Source organism: Pholcus phalangioides, unplaced genomic scaffold, assembly GCF_987345545.1.
Source record: "Pholcus phalangioides strain wild (caught in Gottingen) unplaced genomic scaffold, Ppha-v1.0 ptg000042l_1, whole genome shotgun sequence".
NCBI classification, from domain to species: Eukaryota; Metazoa; Arthropoda; class Arachnida; order Araneae; family Pholcidae; genus Pholcus; species Pholcus phalangioides.
In genome coordinates, this window is record NW_028301628.1 from 26228845 (window position 1) to 26247440 (window position 18596).

Genomic DNA, 18596 nt, shown 5'->3' on the forward strand with positions numbered 1-18596 from the left:
ACATATTAAATATGGTTACATCTTCAGCTAAATCACGTTATTGTTCACAAGCATTTTCAGGCCTGTCAAAAGGTATGAGACCTTTTATTAAGTTTTCTTTCAAAATGTTATATTATTATTGATTGATCAAACAATAAATATTCTGGAATAAAAAATTTTCATGAAAATTCATTTCTTAAGCTGCAATGCCGGGAAAAAAAATTCATTGGACAGACCACGACTCTGAATTACCCGCAAAAGCTAAAACTTAAATTTAAAACCAGAAACTTTATTACGAGAAATTACAATTTCCACCATTTTTAAAACTCAAATACAGCAACTGATCGGTTGAAAATAGATTTCTTTCCTATTCATACTTGCACCTCTTATACACATAGCAAATTCCATGTGCGTAGGATTTGTCTTTTTTGAGTAGGATCAAATTCCTTAGCAATTTTACAATTTTTTTGCGGACTTAACATTCATTCAAGAATGTTTTAGAACAGTCTTAAAGAACAAACAATATATCTCACTTCCTACACAAAAACTTCTTTCTCCACAAGAAAAAAAAACCAACAAATTCTTTTAAAAATTCTCCAGTACAAAACCGACTCCATTACGTCAAGAAAATTTTCTAATCTCACTTAACACTATTAATTTCCCACCCGAACAATAAGAAGCTCCTACAACAATACTTCAACACACACAAGAAGGGGAAAAAAATTAATTCAAACTTAATTAATTAAAACTCACTAGAGGATATAATAGAGATGTATATAGCTTTCCTCTCACTCCATTGTCTAAAATATAATAAAAATCCCCTCTTTTACAGAAATTTTTAGGCCTTTCAACCTCACACACACTGAGGATTAACCTCCCATTTAATTAAAACACTCTGAAAATTTTTTTTTGTCCCTAAAATTATCCCTCGCGAATAATACAATGAACCAACTAAGATAGAAATCGTAAGCAAAATTTTCTTTAGATATAGTTTAATCCCTTAAATAAAAATTTCTTCTTTTTTTTCCCTCTCTCTCTCTCTCATGAAATTTCCCAAAAAATCCTCTTTTACCATAAATTTCGTATATTAATTTAAATGGGATTGAGAAGGAATTCTTCGACAGGGATTAATCCGATTCTTTTCGCTTTTATCCCTACAGACTATTCAAATTCAAATTTTTAAGGGAGGAAAAATTTTTTTTCTCCCCTATTTTCTATCAATTTGCATACGTTGGAATTTATTGAATTTTTTTTTTGCTTTTCTTAATTTTTAAGAGGAATTCTTCAAAGAGAGAACTTGCGGAATTTTTTTTTTTAAAGAGAATTCGTGAGGATTTTCGTTTTCAATGCATTTTAAGCGTGTAATTGGAAATTACAAATTTTTAAACAGAAAAAAATTTCGATTTCTTTTCATGGGTTTTTTTTTTTTTTTTTGGAAAAGACAGACGCCATATTGGAATCAATGTCAGTTGTTTATGAGGATTCGATATTTTAATAAACCAGCTTAAAATTAAAAATTTATTTTGCATGTATTTGGGTTTTTCTCTATTTTATTAAAAAATTTATGTAATATAAGATTTGATTAGTTTATAAGGAATTAAAAAATTAATTTGGGAATAGTTCTAAATTAATTTAATTTAAAATTGAATTGATTTCTGATTAAAAGGAATTTAAATATCGTCTGTTAGTTTTTCTATTGCTATATAAGAGTCTAGAAAATTTACAATTTTGAGATTTCGAACATTAAATTCTGGAAAATTTTAGAATCTTGGGATTTTATTGGTTTTTGTGATTTTATTATTTTTATTGATTATTGGTTATGTCTGAAACGGCATATGGTGAGTGGATATTAAGCAGCTTTTTGTTTAAAAACAAAATTGTGAAAAGTTATGTCTTTGTACATTGTACTAAAAATATCTGGGGGAGGGCTAAAAATTGGAGAGAAAAAACTACTACTACTGCTGCTAAACTAGGGTTACCAGACATCCTAATATATGAGAACATGTCCTCATTTTTGATGCCATTTTAAGCGTTGTCATACGCTTTTGTCCTCATTTTCAAAGTTTAGAAATCATTTTCCTTTCTAGAAAAAAAATGTCGACACCGGGAATCGAATTCAGGCATACTGGGCAGTACCTTCTTACCGCATGGGTCCACCCGGGCACGGTCCGGAGGCCTCAAGAGAAGAGGGGCCTTACAAAAATGAGAACTAATTGAAATTTTCGAGAATTTTCCAGGTCGGGCCTCAGAAAAACCTATTGGCCCGGGGGCCCCGTGATACTGTTAAGACGACCCTGATACCGGGCAAGAACACACGGACCATTATACCACAGAGAGACCCAAACGAAACCATATACACAATTTCTAATTAATTGGAACATGTAGTAATTTATGTGTGTGTGTAACACATGCGTGGCTCTAACGTATTTATGTTGTTGGAGTAATATTGGTTTCTTGTTACACTGGTGATATGCCATCTTCTTTACTTAACAGTATGATAGATGGTACCACCGCTCAACACGAAGACATGAATAATTTTGACAACACAAATACGTTAGGGGCCACACATACATTCAGAGAACACATTTCGGCATGTACCTATTCGTTATGGTGCATGTACGGTAAAGTAGCAGCACAGTAGTAGTAGTGGTACAAGTGATACTGCCATATGGATTTCACATTTTGAAGTGAAATTGAGAAAAGCCCGAGAAAATGAATTTTTGAAAACAAAATGTAGTTTTTTAGGGTATCGTACGATAACGTATGGCATATATGCATATATGCTTCTACACAGACAAAACAACACACAGATCGAAATCTTCTACAAAGACTTTACCAACAACAACTCCTTCCATTCTTTAATATTTCATTACTATTCGATGAAATTTGCTTATGCGGAATATATTATATTATTTTTTTTAGTAATTACATTTATTACTGTTATTTTTTTTTCTTTCTCGAAGTATGTTAATTACGGTATATTCTTTTCTGTGGCGTAAACCTCTTTCCCATACTTCACACAACTTTCAATGCGGTTTCGCCAACTCTACCCACTCCAGAAGGATCAGAATAGGATTCATATCGCAATTTATAAATTACTATAATTAGATTCATTAAAAAAAATTATTAGTGTATAAAATTTTTTCACCGGTGACAATTTATTTAGTGTGAGAACGGTCCCAGGCGCTCTATTGAAATCCATTTCTGTCAACTAAGAATAAAAAATGCTGTTTGTACAGAAAAAAAATTTCTACGATATCATTTTCGCTGATGATAGTAAAAGTGTGTAAATAAATAAGTGATATGGAGAGAGAAGGGGAAAAAAAGCATTTCATTTATACATTACGTGTGTTTTTTTTTTGTTTTTTTTTTCGGTGTAATACCACGTGCGACCTTGATTCGAAACATCGCTGAAATCAGCTTTCGAATATCATTATTAGATAAGGCCCGTTTTTAAAGCCGAGACACGAAAGCGAAAGGCTTTGCTTTATTTTTGTTTTTTGTCTCAACGAGAAACTGAACACGATTCGGGAATCGATCGTCAATTACCTTTAAATCTGATTTTTAATTACCCGTAATCCACTTGAGTGTTAATTTATAACGCATTGTTTTAGAATCATTTCGATTGAAGTAAGTAAGATTAATCCACGGTTGTTATATTATTATTAATATCGTATCAAGTTCTCCTCTTTTATCTATCTCTATTATTAATTGATGATTGATTAATGATTTTTTTTAATGATAAATGAAGATGAATTTGTTCGCGAAAAAGAAGCATCAATGTTGTGTTTTAGTTTTTTTTTTTGCGGCTCTTTGCTTTGACTTCCGTGCAGTTGTTATATCCGAGGACGTTTTTTAGATATTAGAGTTAACACTGTGATTTCTTGAGGGTAATCCGTGGATTATACTTTCAAGAAAATAAAACTGAATTATTTTCTGCTGTGTATTTATTACCTATTTCGTTTTCTAAGAGGGAATGGAAATGAATGTTTTAAAAACTAATTTGCATAAAATATAGTATATATCGATAGATATGAGTCAAAATATCAACATTTTCTCTGCAAAAATCGTAACCAACAACCCGTTTCCATTTCTGAAAATGCATTCCCTTAATATTTCTGAATCAATTTGTACTTTATATTGTAGAATTGATACATATAAAAATACAATAATAGCTTCCAGGAAGAAAATTTTGGATAATTCACGTAAATAGTTTCTCGACGTTTTTTATCGGTTTCTAAATTAGTTGGGAACAATTTTTGAATATTTTTCGATACACAGTAATCGAAAATTTTTCGTATATTCTTCGAGACAATACTGAACAAATTTTGAAAAACTTCAAAACTTCGAAAATTACATTTCAGAACTTTTTAGACTAACTTTCAAAATACGATTTAAAACTATTTATTTTTCTGTCCCAACGATAAGCCGAATATGATTTAAGAATTTATCTTTAATCCCCTTTAAATCTTATTTTTAATTACTCATAATTCACTTAAATTATAACGCATTCTTTTGAAGTGATTTCGATTGAAGTAAGTGAGATCCATCTAAGATTATCACTATTATTTCATTATGAATATCATATCAAGTTTCCTTTTTTATCTCGATTATAATTAGTGATTGATTGATGATTTTTTTGAAGATGAATGAAAACAAAAACTATGGTTGAAAAAAAGAAAGCGTCAGCATTATCGATCCTGTTCTTTTCGGAAATAAATGACTTTCATGTCAGTGAATTTTAATTTCACTGAAACTCGACTATAACGATGTTGTAGGGATAAAAACAACGAGTCGCGTTATAATCGAGGTTAAGACTTTTTAGATATTAGTATTTGTGTGATTTCCTGCGTATAGTCAGTGAATTATACTTTGAAAAAAAATGTATGAATATTTTTAATATATGGATTATCTTATGGGTGATTATCTGCAGCTTTGTTTTCTGAGAGAGAGAAATAGAAATGAATATTTTAAATATTAGTGTTATATACGTATATATATATATATATATATATATATATATATATATATATATATAATTAGAATTTTTTTCTGTAAAAAACTTAACCATCAAATAACCATTTTTCATTTCCTAACATTTTTATATCAATTTGTGTAATCAATATTGTATAGTGAATAAAATGCTTTAAACAAGAGCTGCTTCCGGAAAGAAATTTTTGGATAATTCGTATAAATTATTTTCCGAAATTTTTTATCTTTTTCTAAATAAGTTTGGAACAATTTTTCAATACTTTTCGATGTAATATAATTTTGAATATTTTTCGAAGTAATTTTCAGTAAGTCTCGCCACATTGAGTGATAGACGTACAACGGTGCATATATTCAGTCATTACACTTCACCCGTAGTTCGAAATATAGTTGGCAGCTCTATAATAAGCATTACACGGAAACAAAATTTCATGTTAGGTTCAAACACATACACGCGCAGCTTCCAGCGTGGCCAGTTCTTCGACCACCTGCTTTTATCTATCTCTTCATTGAGACAGAGCGGCGAGCCGTGATCGGGTTAGGAGGAGGACGTAATTTCGAATGATTTTCGAATATTTTTCGAGTTAATTTCGAATGATTTAAAAAAATTTTTGAACAAACTTAGAAAATTATATTTGAAAACTTTTTAGCATAACTTTGAAAATTAGGTTCCAAAACTATTTTTATTTATTTTTTGTCTCAACGAGAAACCGAACGCTATTTTTGAATTGATCCTCAATAATCTTTGAAATCTGATTTTTAATCACCCATAATCCATTTGCGTCGCATTTATAACGCATTGTTTTGGACTCATCTCGACGGAAGTAAGTGAGATTAATCCAGTGTTATTATTATCAATATCGTATATCAATTTAATTTTTTATCTCTATTATTAATTAACGATTTATTGTTTTCGTACGATAAACATGCTGGGGTAAATCGAGAAGCTATCTATACTTAGAATTAGACAACCATAAGTTAATCTTTATGGGCATTGTATAATATTTTATCATGTATATATATGTTTGTAATTGCATTTTTAATTGGGTTGCTGTATTTTTAAAACATAGGAAATCCATATTTGTTATGGGCATCTTTTCTATCACCTCGTTGGGCATTTTGCCTGTTGTGGCGTTGTATTTGTATTTGAAGATCAAATGAAGGTAACTCTGGTTGTTAGAAAAAAAAGAGCGTTAATATTATTTTATTTTCCGGTTCTTTTCGGAAATTAATTACTTTGATGAAAATGAGTTTTAATTCCAATAAAACTTGGTTGTAACGATATTGTAGGGATAAAAAGAAATTTGACCTTTATAACCGAGGTTAGGATTTTTTAGATTTTTGTTGGAAAATCTGTGATTTAATATGCATAATGTCCTAATAATACGTTCATAAAAACCCACATATTATCTTCTGCTGCGTACTATCTGCGGCTTTGTTTTCTGAGAGGGTGGAGTAGAAATAATTATTTTAAAAATTGATTAAGAAAATGGGGTTTTTTTTCAAGATTTATTGATGGCATATAGATACGAGTAAAAAAAATCGGCATTTTTCCTAAAAAAGCCCAACAACACACAACCATTTGCTATTTCTTGAATATTTCCGAATCGGTTTGTGCTTTACATTGTAGAATGAATATAAAACACAAACGATAGCTTTCGGGTTTAAATTTTTGGATAATTCACATAATTATTTCGTTTCTCAGCATTTTTTACTTGTTTTTAAATAAGTTTGGAACATTTTTTGATATTTTTCGATTTACTGTAATTTCGAAGAGTTTTTAAAAAATTTTGAAATTTTGAAAATTACATTTGAAAACTTTTTAGAACAACTCTAAAATTAGGCTTCACAAAACTATTTATTCAAATATGTACATACTTATTTTGCAAAAACTATTTATTTCCGTCTCAATGAAAAACCGAACGCGATTTAAGAATCTATCCTCAATTACCTTCAAATCTGATTCTTAAAATATGATTACCAATAATACACTTTTAATCTTAATTTATAACGCATTGCTTTGAAATCATTTTGTTTTAAGCAAGTGAGATCTATATTCAAGGTTTTTTAATATTATTTATCAATATCATATCAAGTTTCTCTTTTATCTATCTGTATTATTAATTAGTGATTGATTGAATTTTTAAAGATTAATGAAGATAACTCTGAGATTATAGAAAATAGAGTGTCAATATTAATTATCTGGTTCTTTCCGGAAATTAATCACTTTCATATAAATGACTTTTAATTTTCTTGAAACTCGGCAATATCGACATTGTACGGAATAAAAAAAGTTGAGGCGTTATAACCAAGGTTAGGAATTTTTTAGATATAATTTGAAATACTGTGATTAAATGAATAAAATCCGTGAACTATACGTTAAAAGAAATATATGTGTGAATAATTTTCTTCTGCGTACTATCTGCAGTTTTGTTTTCTGCGAAAAAGTGTAATATAAACGGATATTTTCAAAATTAAGTTTTAAAAAGTATTTTTTTTAATTTTATAAGATTTATAGATGGCGTATAATAGCGATAAAAGATATGAAATTTTTCCTGCAAAAAGCCTTACCAAAAATCCCTTTCATTCCTAAATATTTCTCAATGAAATAATTGTGTGCGATAATGATGAATTTATAGCTTTCGTTAATATTTTTTAATAATTCACGCAATTTGTTTTTTGATCGTTTTTTATTGGTTTCTAAATTAGTGTGGGACTTCCTTTTTGAATATTTTTGGAGATAATTTCAAACAATTTTTGAATAATTTTCAAGACAATTTCGAGCAATTTTCGAATAAAATTTAGAACGAACTTTGAAAGTTACATTTGCAAACTTTTTCAGAGTAAGTCTGAAAATCAGTATTGAACAATTTTACAAATTAGTTTTGAATAGTACAATTCGGGTTTTATAGCTTTTTTGCAATAACTTTGTAAAAAATGTGAAACAATAAAATTTTACATAATTTTAAAAGCTAAGAAATGAAAAAGTCAGTTATTAAAAATTGAATAACTTTGAAAAGTATTTTCGGTAGAAATTGGATAATTTATCTTGGACAGAAATGAGGGAAAACTTTGAAAATCACTTTGAAAGAAATTATATATATATATAAAAGATAATATATATATATATATATATATATATATATATATATATATATATATATATACTCTTTTTTTTTCAAATTGATTATCTCCAACTGTTTATATCCAACGAATTTCGTCAATAATTTTTCATAACATTGTTTACTAATTAAAGTACTTTTCAATAAACTTATGGATAACTTTAGTGAGTATTAATTGATGATAATACAATTTATTAATTTCCAAACAAAAATGACAGCTTAAGTAAATTTCTATCGATTACAAAAATCATATAACTTTGGTTGAAAATTTTCTGAAATTCCGAAAAAATGTGAAAAAAATTTTTACCAGTGTTTATCATATTCGGATGTTGGGAAAAATAATATTCATGGACTTTCATCAAATATTTACGTTTCATTAAAATTCAATATCATGTAATTTATCAAACGAATAATTATAATGGAAGAGTACTGAAAAATTCAAAATTATTTCTACAGAGGTATGAAAATTAACGCTTTTTACAGGAAATTTGCTCAATATCAATTACTAATGTCTTGTTTTGGTTCAGGTGCTCGGTGTTTGGAGCACAGACTATATTCCCCGAGGAACCAGATTCGGTCCACTCGTGGGTGAAGTCTACAAAAAGGATGAGGTTCCAGAACAAGCAAATAGGAAATTTTTCTGGAGGGTAAGCCTAAGACGAGCTTCTTTATGTGGTACTACTGTTGACTTACCCCCCCCCACGTTGTACTATGTATGAGCAACCATCGTTTTGTTGTAATTAACGCCCGAATTCTTTGTTATCCAGGTATACAGTGGGTCCGACGATTATTACTACGTCGATGGCCTAGACATTACCAAATCTAACTGGATGAGGTATGTAAATCCAGCCTACTCCACCGAGGGCCAAAACCTCGTTGCCTGTCAGGTGAACCAGAAATTATATTTCTACACATGCAAACCCGTGCTGCCACAGCAGGAGCTGCTCGTCTGGTACTGCAAGGAATTCGCTACTAGGCTCGGATATCCGCTCACCGGAGAATTGATGCTCGAGAGAATACGTAAGGATAATTAATACGATGAATATCTTACATCAGTGGTCTTCAAACTTTTTTACAATTGCTGACCGGAGAAAGTAGTTAAACAATTTCGCAGTCAGGCCGAAATGAGAGAATTAATTTGCGGATCGGTTAAAAAATAATGTTTAAGAATTTGCAGACAAGCAAAAAATAAGTACGTTTAAGAATTTACACAGACGGGGGAAAAATAAATATGTTTAATAATTTGAGGGAATTAAATTATTTTCAATAATTTGTGGACCAACGAAAAAGATAGTAAATGAGCGAAATGATTTGCGGGTCGGTAAAAATAAATGTGATTAAGAATTTGCAGACTGGAAAAAAAAAATAAATTTAAGAATTTGCAGACTCGCAATAAATAAATAAAATAATTTTATCGGTTAAAAAATAATTTTTAAGAATTTTCAGACAAGCAAAAAATAAATACGTTTTAGAATTTGCAGACTGGCAAAAAAATAAATAAATTTAAGAATTTGCAGACTGGCAAAAAATAAATAAATTTAAGAATTTGCAGACTGGCAATAAATAAATATGTTCAATAATTTGAGGGGACCAACTATAAATAAAGATAGTAAAAAAAGATAGTCCAGCTATAAAAAGATAGTAATGAGTGAAATGATTTGCGTCTCGGTAAAAATAAATATGATTAAGAATTTGCAGACTGGCAATAAATAAATATGTTTACTAATTTGAGGGGACCAGCTATAAATAAATAAAAATTTTCAATAGTTTGCAGGCTGGCAAAAAGTAAATAAATGAGTGAAATAATGCGCGTATCGACAAAAATTAATAAATGAGAGCAAAATATTTTCAGGACTGGAAAAATAATAAATAAATGGAAGAAATCATTTGTGGACCGGTAAAAAAATAAATAAATAGGAGAAAAAAACTTGCGGACCCCGGAAAAAAATAACTAAATGAGAGAATTAATTTGCACAGATCTGCAAAAATTAATAAATAAGAGAAATGATTTGCGGACCGGAAAAATATAAATAAATGAGAGAAATGGTTTGAAGATCAACAATGAATAAATAAATTTGGGAAAAAATCTTCTGACCGCATAAAATAATTAAATAGAGAAAATAATTAATAGGACCGACTGTGAAAATAAGTAAATAGCGGAGAATAATTTTCAGTCCTCTTCAAAAGATAAATATATCAGTGGAATTATTTGCAGACAGAAAAAAGATAAATACAAAAAGAGGAATAATTTGCATATAATAAGAAAATAAATATGGAAAATAATTTGCTGACCGGGGCAAAGAAATAAATTGATAGGAAAAGTAATTTGCGTTTGGTAAAACATAAATAGATAGGGGGAAGGGAATCTATATAATTATGTAGCGGCAGCGTATTGAAAGGTAGATCGGGAGAAATGTTTTGAGGACCAGCAATTGAAGAACACTGTCTTAGGCCAGGATTACATTATGAAAGTGTGATAAGAGATCTCTTAAAAAACAACCAATAAGCCTAGAATGTAACCGATACGCTTATTAGTTGCATTTTTCAAATTTTTATAAAAGGATTTTTATCAAACTTTTATAGTGTAATTCTGGCCTTAGATCACTCTCAGTGGTTACCATCATTTTATATGTATCTGCATGAAACTTGAAGTTCGATCTTATTCTTCCAGGGAAGCAACTGACAGCGGAAAATACCGACAACGGCAGTGCCGCCGATGGGCAGCACCACCAGGACGCACGAAGCGACGAGGGCTACCACAGCAACGAGTCTCCTCCAGAACACCCTCCCGGTGACAGCTCTGACGAAGAAGAACGCAACTACGCCCTCGACTTCAGTCGTAAGAAAGACGCTATCGCCTCGGCGAATCCCGATGCTGAAGCCGCCGTCGCCGCCGCCGCTGAGAAACCTCGTGACGATGCGCAGCAGAAACAACAGAAGACTGAGATCCGTGATCCTCAACAGCTTCATCGAGACGACAACGAAGACGAATGCAAAGAGTTCCGTAACGTCAAATTCAAGATTTCGAAAGCATATCTTTACAGGAACAAGTCAGAGGAAGACAAGAAACAACATCAACAACATGGTGACGTTTGTAGCTCCGGTCAAGAAAGTGCAATGAATCAGACTCAGTCGGAATTCTGCGAGAGAGACTTGTCCTCGAAGGAAACTGCTGTGATAGAACCGGAAAAGGAGTCGCCCCAAAACGACGAAGAAGAGCCCTGCTCGACAGTATCTTCGGAAGTGCCCATGGAACCATGCAGGCAACAATCGTCGGGGGTTGAGGGTTATCCAACGGCACCCAAATGTGCCGAGATAGCCGTCAATCCCCGTCTCTATGAAGGGCTGCACAAAAGAGGGACATCAGCATTCACAGCGTACGAGAGTAGCGCTGCAAAAACCTTGCGTTCGATGATACCGAAAAGTTTGCCTCTGCTGCCGCAAGTAGCTCCGCCGTCTCTGCCGCCACCTCAAGAAGGTTTGCCACATTCGGGGATCTTGGAGAATTTACTGCTCCAGAGGCAGGTCGGAGAAATACAACGATCTCACCACCACCATCATCACCATCAACAGCAACAGCAACAACAACAACAACAACCACTTAACCACGATCGGCAGGTTGTTTATCCCCATACTGAACCTGTAAGAGTCATTGTTTCAAACAACGAGATTGTTAGCAGTGGCGGCAAACCTGAACAGATCAGCAGCACCAACCAGTCACCACCGAGACAAGATCCGTCGACACAACTGACGACTCAGCAAATGAAGCGGGGCGGCCTGCAATACGCCAACGGTGGCAAGAGCAGTCCTGAGATAAGAAGCCCTGATTCGACAGACAAGACTACCGCTGCTCGAAACAGACACAGCCCACCGTATCCTTTAGCTGCACCGCCGGCTAGTTACGTCTACAGCATGCCACCCATGTTCTCGCCCGCCCACTTCAACATGTACGCATATTCCTTGAATTCGGACGGCGTGTCACAGAGTAACGCGTACGCTAAACAAGACTACGCTCAAAATCCGCACACAACTCCACCGAACAATCATCATTCATCAACCATGCCTCCTTCCCTGCTGTCACGCGTCCCGCTCAAACCGAAATCACCATACAGTAACAGCGTCGGATCACCACCCGGACAGAGCCTGTCGCCGCCACACAGCGGCCTCTCTATTATCACCAGTAACGGGTATCATCCCCACCACCAGCAAGACGACCACCTGACCAGCACCAGCCCGAACACGGTAGCTGGTGGACAGAACGCGCGAGGTTACCGGTCCCTACCGTACCCGCTCAAGAAGAAAGACGGCAAGATGCACTACGAGTGCAACATATGCTTGAAGACTTTCGGTCAGCTGTCTAATCTCAAGGTTCACCTACGCACTCATTCCGGCGAGAGGCCCTTCAAGTGCAACGTCTGCACCAAGAGCTTCACGCAGCTCGCTCACCTGCAGAAACACCACCTAGTGCACACTGGTGAGAAACCTCACGAGTGCGAAGTCTGCAAGAAGAGGTTCAGCAGCACCAGCAACCTAAAGACCCACCTTAGACTACACAGCGGCCAGAAGCCTTACGCTTGCGACCTGTGCCCGGCTAAATTCACCCAGTTCGTCCACCTGAAACTCCACAAGAGGCTACACACGAACGAGCGCCCTTACACCTGCCAGACGTGCCACAAGAAGTACATCAGCGCGTCTGGGCTGCGCACGCACTGGAAGACGACCTCGTGCCGGCCGAACGCCGTGCCACCGGAAGGCATGGACCTCGACAAGAACTACGACTACGCCCTCGAGTATGGGCTCATGATGGACGGCAGTGGTAGCGAAGACATGGACAAGGAGATGTTGAACTCAACGGCCTCGTGTGATTCGTCAGTTTGCGAAGAGCCACCGGACAGTTGCCCGGGGTCACCGGTCAGTGAGTACTCCCAGGACGTTACCATGAGGCCGATGAGGCACCAGAATAATGAATGCGTCATGGCCAATTGAAAATCACACACACACACACACACACACATACAACCTTCATCCACAAATCGGCCGCCATTATTCGAAAAAACGAACAATCCATACCCTCCTTTTCCCCCTTATAAAAAAACACAAAAGAGCCATGTCGTATCAACGACGGAGAGCAGGACTTTCCACGAAAATCCGTAATTTATGCAAAAAAAAATTATGAAATTTATCAAAAAATAAAATGTTTTTCGTTATTGTTTTGAAATATAAATTACATATTATATATATTTTTTTCTTCTCTTTTTTCCCCTTCCTTCTTCTCTCTGATTTCAAAAAGAGGGAAGAAATTATTTATTTATTTCTGAAAGAAATGTTTTTTTTTTCTCTCTCTCTCTCTCTCTCCGGTTATTAATTGTATAAAAATTTATAATATATGCAAATGAGCAGCACATATCACTGTAATGTTGTACATAAATATATTATTATTATTATTATTTTGCACGCATTCCACTACTACGTTTTCAAATGGCGCGGTGCGCGAGACGCGCCATCTACCGTCAAAGACTTCGAAAATTCTGATTTCAATCGATTCCGAATTCCTTTCGAGGGATTTCATTTTAAACACGAGGACCATTATAGGTTGCGATACATTACCGAGAGAGACGAGCGTGTTTGCAATTCCGCTCATGCGCAATGACTGCCCTCCCACCGCACATAAACAGACGCAATTTGGAATCACTTCGGTTGCGAGTACGTTCCGTTTCGGATGATGAATGAAATTCCTCAAAAGATCAATCGCTCTGTTTTACTGCATACATGCTCAACCCATGGCCCGCGGGACAAATGTTGCCTCCGGAGTCATTTGTTATGCGTCCGCGACAACTCGATTTATTTTATAAAAAATTAACTAAGCGGAACATGTATAAATCCCTTGCGCGACCCGCAGTATCAAGATCACAAAAGGGACCCGCGGGAACTGCATCCGCGACAAGGTTTCCAGTGCCGTCTTAACGTAAGGGCCCACCCGGGCACGGCCCGTGACTGGGGGGCCTCTCAATAATGAGAAATAGTTGAAATTTTCAAGAATTTGCCAGTTGGGCCTCAGAAAAATCCGTTGGCCCAGGGGCCCATCATGCTCTCAAGACGGCCCTGGTGGTTCCGGAAAATTCTAGCGGTCCGCGGCACATTGACAGATCGTTTAAGTGATCCACGGTACGTTCCAGATCACTCAAGTGGCTTGCATCACATTTACAGACAATTTAAGTGATCTGCGGGACAGTTCCGGATTACTCAAGATGCCAGCGACACATTTCCTGATCATTTATGTGATTCCTGGCATAATTCCAAATCACTCAAGTGCTCATCGGAAAAAAACTGAAGATTACTTAAGTGACCCGTGGCACATTTATAGATCATTCAAGTCAGAGGTTCTCAACTTTTGAAAAACCCACGGCCCGGTTTAATTCATTTTTGCAACAAGTGGAAGGGCCGGTTAACCCCACGACTAACAGGAAACAAATGAGAAAAATGAAACAGTGAGTTTACTCACGGTCTGGTTTGACTAATGTCAGGACCTGGTACCGGACCACGGACCAGTGGTTGAGATACACTGACTTAAGTGATCTGTGGCACCGTTCTAGATCACTTTAGTGGCCTGTGGCATGTTTTTAAAAACAGTAAAGTGGCCCGCACTCTCCTAAAGGTTGAGTACTTTTGGCTTACTGAGAGATACAGTTCGCTCAGTTCGTTATTGGTTTCTTGGTGACAAGAAATGTGATACCAGCAGAGATTCATCGCCAAATCAGTGGAGTGTTTCGTATGAATTACGTGACGGCAGGCCTGAGCGGGATTCATCACGAAAATTCTCCCAGTTTCTTATACATTGATACAAGTAGGGGGAGAAATTTATCATCCCATGATTGGTCACTATAACTGACGAGCATTACGTCACTTCCGGTGGAGTTTCTTGGCGAAATTTTCTCTCTATCAATATAAAGAGCGTCAATATGCCTCTCGGTTATCCTTAAACTATTCCAGCCAATTAAGAACCTTACCATCATGCTTGGCGTTCGGACCATGAGTTCTGAAGATGAATTTTCACCCTCTTATCATATTTCTTACAGACAGGAAGCCAATAACGGACCTTATTTGATAGGCATCGGAGCGCTCCCTATTCTTAGAGAACTCAGACATTTCATTCGCAGGAGACGACCGACGTTATTCAAAATGGCATCTGTCTTTGTGCAACGAATGCGAGGAGACACTGCGCATATACAGGCAAACTCGGTTATAACGACTTCGGTTGTAAGGATACCTCTGATATAACGTCAATAATTGACATTCCGGGCAGATCTTCATAGAGAATAATGTCAATTGAGCTTGCTTATAGAACACGTGGATGTAAAGCAACCACTTCAAATGTAACGACAAATTTTTTTCCGTCACTTTTGTTCCCGTTTCAATGACGTTTTGGCAAAAAATTCTTAATATCAGTGTTGATTACATTCAGGGAAGGTTGGTCTGTTGTTTCAATCATGACATTATAACAAAAAGATTTATTACATGCCTGACGTTCCGACTTGCTCATTTACATGACCACTATACGAAACATTTCCATGTTTTGCCCCCTCCCTGACTATATTTTATAAAAATGTCCCGTCTTTTTTAGAAGGAAACGTTGCTTTAATTCTTCCCGATTGTTACTAGAATCAGGAATGAAGGTAATTTGCATGATTTCTAAATTGTATTATAAATGAATTACTATAAATATTCATCTCACTTATTTGCTGGGTTCTTTTTTTCCGCGAAATACTTTTAGCAGACTTGCTGTATAGCACTATAATACTCGCCAAGGGTAATTTATAAACATTATTTGGCAACTTCTCCGACAATTGAGTAAGTTTTTTGTCAAGAATCGGCAGTGTCCCATATTAATTATACAATTGGCCATCTTTTCACCCGATCAAATATGGTCATCCTAATCATAAAGAAATTAAAATAGTATTCGATTGCCTCTGTGATTGTATTTTTTGCCAAAAAAGTTCTTAAAAACGTCAACCCCGTTTGTAACAAAACCTCGGTTATAACAATAAAATTTCATGAAATCTTGAATGTCGTTATAACCGAACTCGGTTCAACATTACTTTTTAAAAATTCAAAAACACATACGTAAATGGTCCTTTCTTCAAAAATAGCCTTTTTATATTCTAATAAGCTAATGGAAGAAGAAAATTAGAAAATTTTGTCATGTTTCCCCCCCCCCCCCATGCATCACATTCATTATAGATTTAATTACGTACATATCGGTGTTACGTACGTCGCATCATTTCAATTTTTTTTAAATTAATTTATTTATAGTCAGTTAATCAAAAAAAAAAAAATCCGAATATTAGAATTTTTTCAAATCAACAAATTGAGAAATAATTTCTGATCTAAGATTTGCATGAATTTTATGAGAAAAATTCGTTATATGTACAGATGTTAAATGTGTTGATATTGGATGGTTTAGATCCTGAATGAAGAAATTTCAATTGAATATATGTTGATAAGTTGATTATCATTTTTCCTCTTTCTATGTCTTGGAAGCCAATAAAGTTCGAACAAATGTTCTTTTTAATTGATTGTCTCGATTCTGATTATTATCATCATTAAATCAACTGCATAATTCACCGTATGAAGTTCATGAAATTATCTAAGTTTTACTTATTCATGCTAAAATTGTTTTTAATGTTGATATGTGTATGATATGCTTTATAGATAATTGAAGTTATTTGAAAATTAATTAATTATATAAATAATTCATTTATAACCTGAATAAATAATCCCCTGGAACAATTTTTATTATAAATAAATTTTCCAATTATTTATCCATATTGATTAGTTTTCATAGAAACATAATTTCATAGCACATTAATTTTCTTATTAATTTGTGAATTATTTACAACTTGGATCGAGATGTTATCATATTAATTAAATAACAACACAAGATACAGTAGAACTAAATTTAAATTTTTTTTACTAATGTAATTTTTTTACATTATTCTTAATGAATTTAAAAATGAATTATAAGTCGTTTTTTAAAAATAATATTAATCGATGAATTTGTTTCCAACAGCAATTTGACTTCAAAAAATTATAAAAAAATTAATTTACGTACGTTTATAAATACAGTCAAACCTCGTTAATGAGTCACTCTTGGGGGAGCAAAAATATGACTTAGTAAGCGGAGTGACGCGTTAAACGGAGTAAGCCATAGCTGTGCAAATTCGTACCTGAGGACAATTGGGACTTCTAAAAAGTGACCCAGTAAGCAGAGTGACGTGTTAACCGAGTGACATACTAACGAGGTTTGACTGTATATAAAAAAACCTGGCATAATTGTTATATTTCTTTAATTTCTTTGATGTGACCCCGCGCTGCAGTTCCACATTACTTAAGTGACCCACGGAACTGTTCCTGATCGCTCAAGAGGCCCGAGTCACATTAACAGATCACTGGAATGATTTGCGGCACGGTTTCGGGGGCCCATAAGCGGAGATTGACTTCAAAAGTGGGGGAGGGGGTGGAGCGATGATGATTTTTGGAGAGGGGCAGGATGATGATATTATGTCAATTCATATATACATACACATTATAGATCAGTCGGCTCAGTCATTAACGCTGGGAGGGGGGAGGCATTATTTCCCCCCCCCCCGTATCTCCGTCATGTTTCAGGTCCCTCAAGTGGCCCAATCAATTCAATTCGCCGACAATAGCCCCGGCAAATCGTCTACGGACAATTTACTGCCGCATTCCTTTCGGGGGGGGGGGGGAGGGCTAATGCGAATTCTCCTCAAGTGGCCCGCGGCACGTTTTCAGATCACTTAATTGATCCATGACACAGTTCCACAGCACTTAAGCAGTCCGCGACATGTGTACAGATCACTTAATTGATCCATGGCACAGTTCCACAGCACTTAAGCAGTCCGCGACATGTGTACAGATCACTTAAGTGACCGCCATGGCGCATTCCCGGATCACTTGCGCAGGGCCGCAACTGGGAGGAGGAGCAAGTGGGTCGTCTTGTGCGCTGGACGGAAGGGGACGCCGAATGTACCCTTTAACTGCTTCTGCTACATTACATGTGGGTGCCAAAATGCGTTCTTGCCCCGGCTGAAAAAGTTGCGGCCCTGCACTTGCGTGGCCCTCACAACAGTTCTCGATAAGTCCAGCGGCCCACGACACATTTACATATATCACCTTCAAGTGACCTTTAGCGTTGTCGCAGATCAGTTAATGAAGTGGCCTCGACCCGTTTTCAAACCAGTCAAGAATCCTGCACTCTCCCATAGGTAGAGCACCCCTTGCCTTAATACAGAGTTCTTAATTACACTGTGTAAACGGAATCACATTTGGATACAAGTCAATTTATTAATTCTTTCATTGTACACTAGATGGCAGGAGCTTATAGTCAATCCAAAAGATTTCGCTGTATTATAGCAACTAACCTATCACAACCTGTAACAATTGGAACCTATCAAAATAAAAGCCGACTTCTCAAAATTTAAGAAGTCG

At 35.2% G+C, this 18596-nt stretch overlaps 1 protein-coding gene across 2 annotated transcripts in view; it reads left to right on the plus strand.

Moving 5' to 3' along the window:
- The window catches only part of LOC149064701 (uncharacterized), a 90737-nt gene extending 74078 nt beyond the window's left edge, over nt 1-16659 (plus strand). For both annotated transcript variants that reach the window (XM_089254930.1, XM_089254931.1), the window contains exons 5-7: nt 8618-8737; nt 8858-9110; nt 10762-16659. In XM_089254930.1, the coding sequence (XP_089111056.1) occupies nt 8618-8737; nt 8858-9110; nt 10762-13076 (2688 nt within the window). In that variant the 3' untranslated portion in view covers nt 13077-16659. The remainder of the gene's footprint in view (nt 1-8617; nt 8738-8857; nt 9111-10761) is intronic.
- Nucleotides 16660-18596: the final 1937 nt, after the last annotated feature.